Source organism: Acomys russatus, chromosome 3, assembly GCF_903995435.1.
Source record: "Acomys russatus chromosome 3, mAcoRus1.1, whole genome shotgun sequence".
NCBI lineage: Eukaryota > Metazoa > Chordata > Mammalia > Rodentia > Muridae > Acomys > Acomys russatus.
Window position 1 is genome coordinate 76,866,083 of NC_067139.1, and position 9,034 is coordinate 76,875,116.

Consider the following 9,034-nt stretch of genomic DNA (forward strand, 5'->3'; position numbering starts at 1 on the left):
TAAGAAAGCTCTTCCTGTCCTTAATTCAAGGAATCTCTCACCTCTAAGCACACCGATGGCTTCTCGCCCTCCCCCTTACCTCCTTCTCTTTTCTTTTCTTCTTCTTCTTCTTCTTCTTCTTCTTCTTCTTCTTCTTCTTCTTCTTCTTCTTCTTCTTCTTCTTCTTCTTCTTCTCATAGTCTCATTTGTCCCAGGCTGGCCAGAAACTTGCTAGGCAGCTGAGCATGACCTTGACCTCTGTTCCTTTCGCCTCTTACTAGAGAGCTGGGATTGCAGGTGTCTGCATCACCACGCCCTGCCTCCAGCAGGGAATCACACCCAAGCTTTCCTGCTAGGCAAGCCCTCTGCGGATCCTAAGAGCATTCTTTTCTTGGTGCCAACAAGCTAGTCTTTCTCCTTAAAGAACCTCCCCCCTGCCCGCCCCCTTCTGCAAACTTCAGTTCCGCAGAATGGATCATGGTCTGCTTCTGGGGTGGTGAAGTTACCCAAGAAACAAAAGATAAGAGATTCATGACTCAATAGATTCCATGAAGGATCAGAACACTTTCACGGGGCCCACTTAAAAACTCCGACCCTGCACTATCTCATCCCATTGCAAGCTCCCCTTCCAAAATTCACGTCAAGAATGAGGGACAAAAGGAAACAGTCACTTAACAATGGAGACTCTTATGACGACAACGTGTTATATGTAAAGAGTAGTCCTAAACATTTTCAAGGTATGGATTATTATTTGTTTTATTGGATAAAATCAAGTTCTTAATTTTTTAATTATTTGTTTTTAAGGACACTTTTAATCCCAGCCCTTGAGAGGCAGAGGCAGGCAGATCTCTGAGTTTGAGGCCAGCTCGTCTGCAGAATGAGTTCCAGGACAGCCAGGGCTACATAGTAAGACACTGTCTTGAAGAGATGAGGGAGAAAGATTAAAAACAAAACCCTGCTTGAAAGGAGATGCAAGGATTGGATTTGGTTCAAAAACGCAAAGGATGGCTGCCAGGCCCGAAGACACTCTGGGCTCTCATAAAGGCGAAGGTGGGAATGAGTTTCCCAGGAAGTGAGAACTCCTTTCACACTGGGCTGAGGTATTGACGCACTCCACAACAGGTGAGCAAAACCAGGAAGTCCCAAGCCAGATCCTTTCATCTGACCTACTCCTTTCATCCCACGGATTCTGCAAGACATGTCTCACCCAGATGGGAGAGGGCGCTGCATGCTGCATCCTTGTTAACTTAAATAAAGACAAAAAGCAATTCACCCTGGCAGTTACCATCTCTCTCTGCCATCTGCCATCGCTTGCCTCCTGCCCCCATAGTTTATATATAGCTATACCTCTGACTTCCATTCTACCCCCAGCCCCATCTCAACAGAAAAGAGAATAAGATTAAAAGGCCATAGTTTATCTTTAAAATAATGACTCATTTTATTTTCTTTTAATATGTAGTTATAAATATATTTTGTCAAAATATATGATCAATATGGTCAAAACATTTGCACGTAAAGTCATAAATAAGGTCAAGGTGAATGTTTAGGTTTTTTTTTTTTTTTCTCTTTTCTCTTTTCTTTTTCCCCTTAAGATAAAAGTCCAGCTATAGGGAAGCAGTCTGTGTGGTATGTGTGGGTAGTTGGATGAGACCGTGTGTGGTGTGTGTGTGTGGTGTGTGTGTGGTGTGTGTGGTGTGTGTGGTGTGTGTGTGGTGTGTGTGGCGCGTGTGTGTGGTGTGTGGTGTGTGTGTGGTGTGTGTGTGGTGTGTGTGTGTGTGTGGTATGTGGTGTGTGTGGTGTGTGTGTGGTGTGTGTGGCGCGCGTGTGTGTGTGTGGCGCGTGTGTGTGGTGTGTGGTGTGTGTGTGGTGTATGTGTGGTGTGTGTGTGTGTGTGGTGTGTGTGGTGTGTGTGTGGTGTGTGGCGCGTGTGTGCGCGCATGCGTACGCGCATGCGTACGCGCATCCTTGGCATTGCGGGTCTCAGCGGCACCCGCAGCCCTCCACTACCATCTCCTGATAGTTTTTCAGCACCACCTTGTCATACTCATCCAGGTACAGCATGGAAATGGCGCTCAGTTCTGTGGGGACGCAGCAGGCCTTAGGGATGCTAGAATTCACAGAGTTCACCAGGGTCTGCACGATGGCATGGTTGGTTGAGTTGAGGTGGTCCGCCAGTGGAAAAGGACAGTCCCCATGACAGTAGAAGGCCTGGTAGCCTGGCGGGGCCACGATCCAGTCGTTCCAGCCGACATCGCTGAAGTCCACATAGAGCGAATGGCGACGGCAGTTCCTGTTCTTCTTCCTGGACCGCTGCGGGTGCTGCTTGGGACTGCGCTTGGCCCTGCGGCGACGGGTCAGGGCATGGCCCCGGCCATCATGGCCAAAAGTGACCAGGAGGGGCCGGAGTTGGGCCCAGTCTCCACTCTGTTGAGGTAACGATCGGCTAATCCTGACATGCTGGCCCTGGTGGGTCCGCGTCTGGTGGAGGTGAGTCACCTCAATGGCCAGCCCGTAGTTGGGCTCCTTTTCCCTGGTCCAGCGGAGGACCGCGGGGCTCACATCGAAAGTTTCCCACCGGGTCACATTGTGATGGACTAGTCTGGTGTCCAGTAGTCGTGTGATGAGGTGCCCAGGCACCATTTCTGCTGGGGGCTTCATAACTTCATAAATGTTGATCCGGTGGAAGCCCCCCTCCCAGTCGGGGCCCTGGTCCACCTGCTCCCGAAACAGGCGGAGCTCCGCAGAGGAGATCACCTCATTCTCTGGGATGCTGCTGAGGTTGAAAAGGAAACGAAAGGCGGAGTTCTCGCTGGTCCCTGGGATGTTCTCCAGATGTTCTGTGCACAGTTGAAAAGGGAAAAAGAAAAGGCCCATGATCTTTTCTGAGACAGAAAGAAAAAAAAAAAAAAAAAGGCGGAATTGGGTGGATTCTAACCAGAGGAGATAACTGGGCCTTTTCATGTGAAGGAGCAGAGAAGTGGAGCTAGCAAACCAGCAAAAACCTTAGCTTGCATTTGTCAAACACCAAAGACACAAAGTATCTCCAACCTCCTTTATATGCCTAATAATATCCATGTGTCAACTCTTTTACTCCACCACCCCTGGACTCCCCCTTTTAAAGCCCCCTCTTGGCTTTGTGTACAGTTTTCTTTACAAGTGGCTGTAAAGAAACAGAGGGGCCACCCTCTCTCCCTCTCCACTCTGAAGTTATGTTACCAAGCGTTCTCCCAGCGATCCTGGAAGCACAGAGCATGCCTTGTTGATCATGTTACAGAAGGGAAAATAAATTCCAACACAGTAATGATGCTGGAGGATTAATAACTCAGATTTACTTTGGAAAAGAAACATCCGCTAGGAAACATTCAGATCGTATTACAAGGCCCCTATTGAATAAACCTGACAAACACACAGCTGTAATATTAAATTCACTAGGTGCTTTGAACAAAACGGGCAGAAAACCCGGCTTTGATATGGCTAAAGCACACCACCACGGGAGCTAGCCCCGACTCTGAGTGGTGTGGCTCCGCTTCTCTCCAACGCTCCCCCGACCGCCCCACCCCCCCCCCGGCCCCCTTGCTCTCCAGAAAGTAGCTTCAGAGGCAGCTCTGGAAATTTAGAGGTAAGCGGCCTTGTTCCTCAGCTCCTTGTTCCAGGAGCTTTGATGTAACCTGAACTGTTCTTCCCGGGCCTTCCACAGCCCCTTCAGCTTGCCCCGCCAGCTCCCCCACCCCACCCCATCCCACGCCGCCTGCACTAGGAACACAAACTGACCTTCGTGATGGAAACTCCTCACAGTGTTGGCCCGGCTGGCTGGACGCTCGGGGTACTCCAGCCCCATTCCCTGGCTCTGCTCTTCCTCTTCCTCTTCCCCAGACTGGAGCCGGTAAAGATCCCTCATGTAATCCGGAATGACGGCGCTCTTGCTTGGCTGCGGACGGCGGCGCAGCCCAAACATCTGCAGAAGTGTCGCCTCGAAATCCCGCAGGAGCTCATGGCTCTGCCCTGAGCGGCGTCCTCCCGCGTGGCCCTGAATCTCGGCGACTTTTTTCTTCCCGGTCTCAGGTATCAAACTAGCATGGCTCGCGCCTCCTAGCAGGACTTGGCATAATAAAACGACCATCAGCATTCGGTTACCAGGAATCATGGTGTCTCTGGGGAGGGGGAGGGGGGTGGAAGGTTAAAGAATAAATAAACACCGATCAATAGCGAGAAATAGAGATGTCGCTGCATATGCATATAGGGGTAGCAAGGCACGGTCAAGATGCAAAACAGGTCCGAAAGATCAAGTGTGTGTTTTCTCCCTCACCGCGCCCCCCCCCGCGCGCGCACACACACACACCAGCTGCAGCCATGCACGGCCCGAAAGTAAGAATCGCCCTGTAATTACTTGGTCTAACTTGTTTACACTCAAATAACCCCAAATCAGATATAGCCTCCATCCTGTCCCAGCGGCTATCTGAGCCATGATCTCAGCGTGGCTCTTCAAGGATAAACAGTTAGCATTGAGGGGGTAAAGGGGGGTGGGAGGAGGGAGAATTAAAATGCCATCGCTCTTTACTTCAGACCTTCAGCCTCCCTTCTTCCTTCACGCAACTCCCCCAGCCGCCCCCCCCCCCCGTTCTTCCTCCGCCCTCCAGCCCAATTTACACAACTTCCAGCTGGTTAAGAGCAGGAGGGAGGGAGAACAGAGCAGCGCCGACCGGGCTTGGGCTGGGCAGCAAGGTCCACAGCCTGAGAGTGGAGTAAGAGGGCTGCCCCGGTGACTTTGTGATTTATTTCATTGTAGCCAATGCCTTGAAAATGCTCAGTAATAAGCCTTGCTCCCAGGGAAAGGTGAGCGTGATTCCGAAGCGATCACAGGAGGGTTTTTTTTGGGGGGGGGGTTGTTTTGGTTTGGGATTTTTTTTTTTTTTACATGAGCCAAGGAACTGGCCTTTCCAGGCGAGTGGGACCGGACGGGGAAAGGAGTGATTAGCCCTCGAGGGACAGCCCGGACCTGCGGACCTTTCATCTCTTTGGTCCCCTCGCGCTCCCCCCTTCTTGGAACGCAGCGGATCAGAGAAGACAGTGGGAGCGCTTTAAAGAAACCCGAACGCTTCAAGCGGGGGCCAGAAAGAGAGCGACAGCGCTGCCTGAGAGCTGAGCGTGGACACAGGAAGGGGAGTCCGACAGGAGGGACAGACAGCGGTCAGGGATGGGAGGACAGAGTGAAATTCCAAGAAGAGGAAAAAAGAGATGTCTACTCACTGACAGAAAACAAGGCATATAATAACAGTCCATGATTCTTGGGAACCAATCTTGAACAAACTTGCTGGAAAGGCTCAGAGAAGCTGCGGCAGTGCGTTGCTCGGAATGGCACTACGGAATGGCTCCTAAAATGAATATTTGAATATAATGAGACTGGAGCAGACAGGCTCTGTTTTTCTTCCAACCCCTAGGAGTCACGTGGACCCAGACGCCCCGCCCCACTCACCGAGAAGCCCGCCCGCCCCTCCTCCACCCTCCCACCCCGGCTGGGTCCAGCCCCTGCGAGCGAGGCCAACCTCCGCGCCCGCAGCTGGAGCTCCAGCCGTCTGGGAGTTGTCCCCGCCTGCTCTGCGGGGCTCTCGGCGGGACACCCGCGGTTCACGGTCGTGGGCGCTGCGCACAGAGGACCTGAGGCACGTCTCTACCTGCGGCGCGCAACGCATCTAGCCAGACCCGGAGGATTAGGGTGCACTTAAGAGGCTGCGCTTTGCAGCGCCAACACAACTTAAATGCGGCTGGAAGGGGGACGACAGAGGCAGCTTCCCAAAGCCTCACCAGAGTTACTTGAAAAGGAAAGCGCGTAGGGACCCTCCAAGAGGGCGCGCACACACGCAAACACACTCGCACAACTCCGGCACTTCGCCGCGGGGTCTCGGAGAGGCCAAATAATGCTTCCAGAAACAGGCAGCCGTTTCCCTAGCGGATCTAGCTCTCGGCCAGAAGTCGCTGACCCGGTCGCCAACGCAGCTCGCCGCGGGGGTCTCAGGGGGCGGGGGGTGATCGGTATGGGAAAGTTAGAAGGAGCGGCTTCTTAAATACTGTCTGGTAGCACCGCCAGAGTCCCAGCGGAGTATCGGCGCTGCGTCCGCTCCAGCCAGGCAGATCCCTCAGAAACCGGTCGGCGGTGCCATTCAACGCGGAGGGGCGGACGTCTGGGCTCCTAGCTCCAGATAGATTCCAAAACAGGCGTCACCGAAGAAAGAGCGCATCACATTTTTCAGATCTCAGAGTTGCAAAGGCTTTACAACTCCTACCCGGCGCGGAATGGAAACCCCAGCGCGATCCCAAGAGTCTACAAAACCGGGAACAGCTTTCGGCCTGCACTCGACCTCTGCGTACGAGTCCCTCTCCCTCGGGCTTGGCTTACTTTTTAAACCACCACCCCCACAACCCTCCCCCCCCCCCGCGCGCGCCACTTCCTTCCCCCACCCCTTTCCTCCTTTGCACCAGCTACAGAATCGCAGCAAAGATTCCTTCAACACACAGCTCAGGCAATGGCTGGGGTGACCTAGCTATCCTAAGGTGCCCCACGTGTGGGCCTGTTCGAACCTCAGGAAGCGCGCAACTCTTCTGTTCAGGCAGGTCGTTGCGCGGAGTCCACCCGAGGACCCGAGTCCTAGGGCTCCCGCCCCAGAGCCCCGCTCCACCAGGCATTTTCCTCCCCAGAGGCCGTATCCTTTTTTTTTTTCCGCTTATGAACTCGACGTGTCTGGTTGGTTTCCATAACGCGCCCCCCCCCCAAAAAAACCTCAGTTTTCAGGTGGGGGGGCATTTGCGGGAAATCCTTGAGAAAGAAACCTAAAGGATGGAGGCATGTCCTTCCTGGTGGCGGTGGCTTCCCAGCGCCATCCCACACGCTGGTTCGGGTGCAGAGGCCGCGGGCGCCCCTGAGCGACAGTCCGCTCTCACCACCAGCCGCCAGCTTTCTGAGACCATTTCTCCTTTCCCCGACCAGCGTTGCCGCGGAAACTAACTGGGAAAGGACCGGAGAGAGCAAAGAACTTACTGTTGGTTTGTGTTTAAGGGGAAGGGAGATGGAGATATGCTGGTGGCTGGTGCACGCGAAACAAGGGAAGAGTGGAAGGGGCGGACGCTCGGGATCCCGGGACAATCAATTCTCTGCCCTTGGGAGTGTCTGGCGGTATCGGGAGCGCTCTAGACATTAAAACTAAGTAAACAGGCGAAGGAGTTGCTTCAATTTCAAGTTCAAAAGGGTTCCTCGCTAATCACTCTTTCCTTTCCTGCTTTTTTTTTTTTTTTTTTCATTTTAAAAAAATAGAAACCAAAGAAAAATTTCATCTCCTGGGCTTTTTCTTGATGGGGATAGTGCAGCTCGTGGCGGCCGTTACCCTTCACTTTCTTCCCAGAATCTTCTCCCAAAACCTCAGTTTACCGAATGTCTCTATTAGTGATTCAACACCTCACAAACCCTTCAGATCATAAACCGAGATACTCGAAAACTATCTACCAAAGGCGTGGAGGAAAACTTTCCGAGTCCTGAGGGTTCAACTCCTTTGCGTGTTTGTAAGGACCCCGCAACCCCGGACCCTCTGGAGTTGGTTCTGGGGCACCGTGAGCCAAGAATCCTCCTCAGCCCTGCCGGCTAGTCCCCATAGACACAACACAGCAGAAGGCCCGCACAGGTAGCTTTTCGGCATCCCGGCCATGGTCCGTCAAAACTTACACACGAGGACGGCGTGGGGGCGGGGGGGGAGGGCAAGCAGAAGGCAAGCTTCATGGATGCCCACGTCTAAGAAAATAGCTCTTGGAGGTGGGTGCGAATTCTGTGGCTGCAGTTCGCTAGCTTTCGGGGACACCCCGTGCTAGGGACTAGGTTAGATGACACACACTCCCCTCCACGAAGCCACTCTGTCCCAGGTCGCGCTTTAGAGAGAAGCAGGACTACAGTCTCTCTAGATTTTCTCTCGCCTTCCCTCAGTCCCCTACTCATGGTGAAACTCGGAGCCGAATTCTACCACCCTTTTGGGTGAGAAAGACAGAAACCACCAGGCTAGCGTCAACCCTTTAGAACCCCACAGTTCTTCCCAATGACCTCCTTAGCAGGGCCTTCTCTCTTCCCGCCTCTCCCGGCCCGCACCTCCCCAAAGCGGGTTGGATAGATGAAGATGCCTTTCAGCCCCATCATCCTACCCCCAACACTACTGCCCCAACAGTACAGCCTGAGCCCCACCCTCAGCTTCTCCCACCACCGATGCACCTCGAACCCCTCGGACTAGCAGCGCCCCGCGTCAGGTTGCCCTGCTCACCATAGGTTCCGGCAGAAGCGGGCTCGCCAGCAGCTGCTCCTGGGGACCTCTAAACAGCTGCAGTGAACCTGAGCGAGGGCCAGAGACTGGGTCGCTGCAGGCTCCAGACGGTCTGGACGCGAATCCCATCAGGGACGGAGACCAGATACTCAAGCCGGGTAGCAGCGGCGACGTCTTAGGCTAGGGTCCACCTCAGCTCGGATGCCGAACTCACCTAGCTTCCGGGCCAGGCCTCGCGCTCCTACCTCCCCACCCTCCAGCACCACCCTCTCACATCTACCTCTTCTCTTTCCCTCCCTCTCTTTCTTCCCTTCCTCCCTAGTCTCTCCCCAGCGGCCCCTCCCTTCTTCCCTCCTCCCTTAATCGCCTCCCCTTCTGGGGATGGGGGCCCCGCCCACATCCTCCCATCCAGCCACGGGGCCTGGCCTGCTTGGCAGGCCCGGGTCCGGAAGCCTGCACAGTGCCCCAGCCCTCAGTTGCCACCTTGGCTAGGACACCAGTGCCTCCAGCTCGGGTCTCACCTGGGGACCACGTGCAAGAGGTACTAGAAAGCATGCACCAACTAGTCTCTGTACTTTCCAAAAATACCCATGAGAGTCTGGGCTTCCCTGAGTTTAGAGTAACTGCTGCCCAAACTGATGATTAAAACACTGAGTAATCACCATTTACCCCGAGTAATTAGAGATAATGAAACACCTCTAAAATCAGGTTATGGAGAAGGGAGCTGTTGGATTGGTTTAAAGGGTGGCCTTCCGTAAACT

At 53.7% G+C, this 9,034-nt stretch overlaps 1 protein-coding gene across 3 annotated transcripts; it reads right to left on the reverse strand.

The window, feature by feature from the left end:
* Nucleotides 1–1,959: 1,959 nt before the first annotated feature.
* Bmp4 (bone morphogenetic protein 4) lies at nt 1,960–8,565 on the reverse strand. Of its 3 annotated transcripts, none has more exons than XM_051142940.1 (4): nt 8,274–8,565; nt 5,227–5,351; nt 3,751–4,130; nt 1,960–2,816 (listed from the first exon to the last, which is right to left on the reverse strand). In XM_051142940.1, the coding sequence occupies exons 3-4, from the start codon at nt 4,121–4,123 to the stop codon at nt 1,960–1,962; spliced, it is 1,230 nt and encodes a 409-aa protein (XP_050998897.1). In that variant the 5' UTR covers nt 4,124–4,130; nt 5,227–5,351; nt 8,274–8,565. The 3 variants fall into 3 exon arrangements, with proteins under 3 accessions (XP_050998897.1, XP_050998899.1, XP_050998898.1); XM_051142942.1 differs by lacking the exon at nt 8,274–8,565 and adding an exon at nt 5,782–5,844; XM_051142941.1 differs by lacking the exon at nt 8,274–8,565 and adding an exon at nt 5,523–5,673.
* Nucleotides 8,566–9,034: the final 469 nt, after the last annotated feature.

Excerpts from the sequence above, each read along its gene's own strand:
- Bmp4 (XM_051142940.1), bottom strand. The coding sequence starts at position 4,123 with ATGATTCCTGGTAACCGAATGCTGATGGTCGTTTTATTATGCCAAGTC. Across the intron at positions 2,817-3,750 it reads GAGGAGTTTCCATCACGAAG|AACATCTGGAGAACATCCCA; the intron begins GTCAGTTTGTGT and ends AACTGTGCACAG.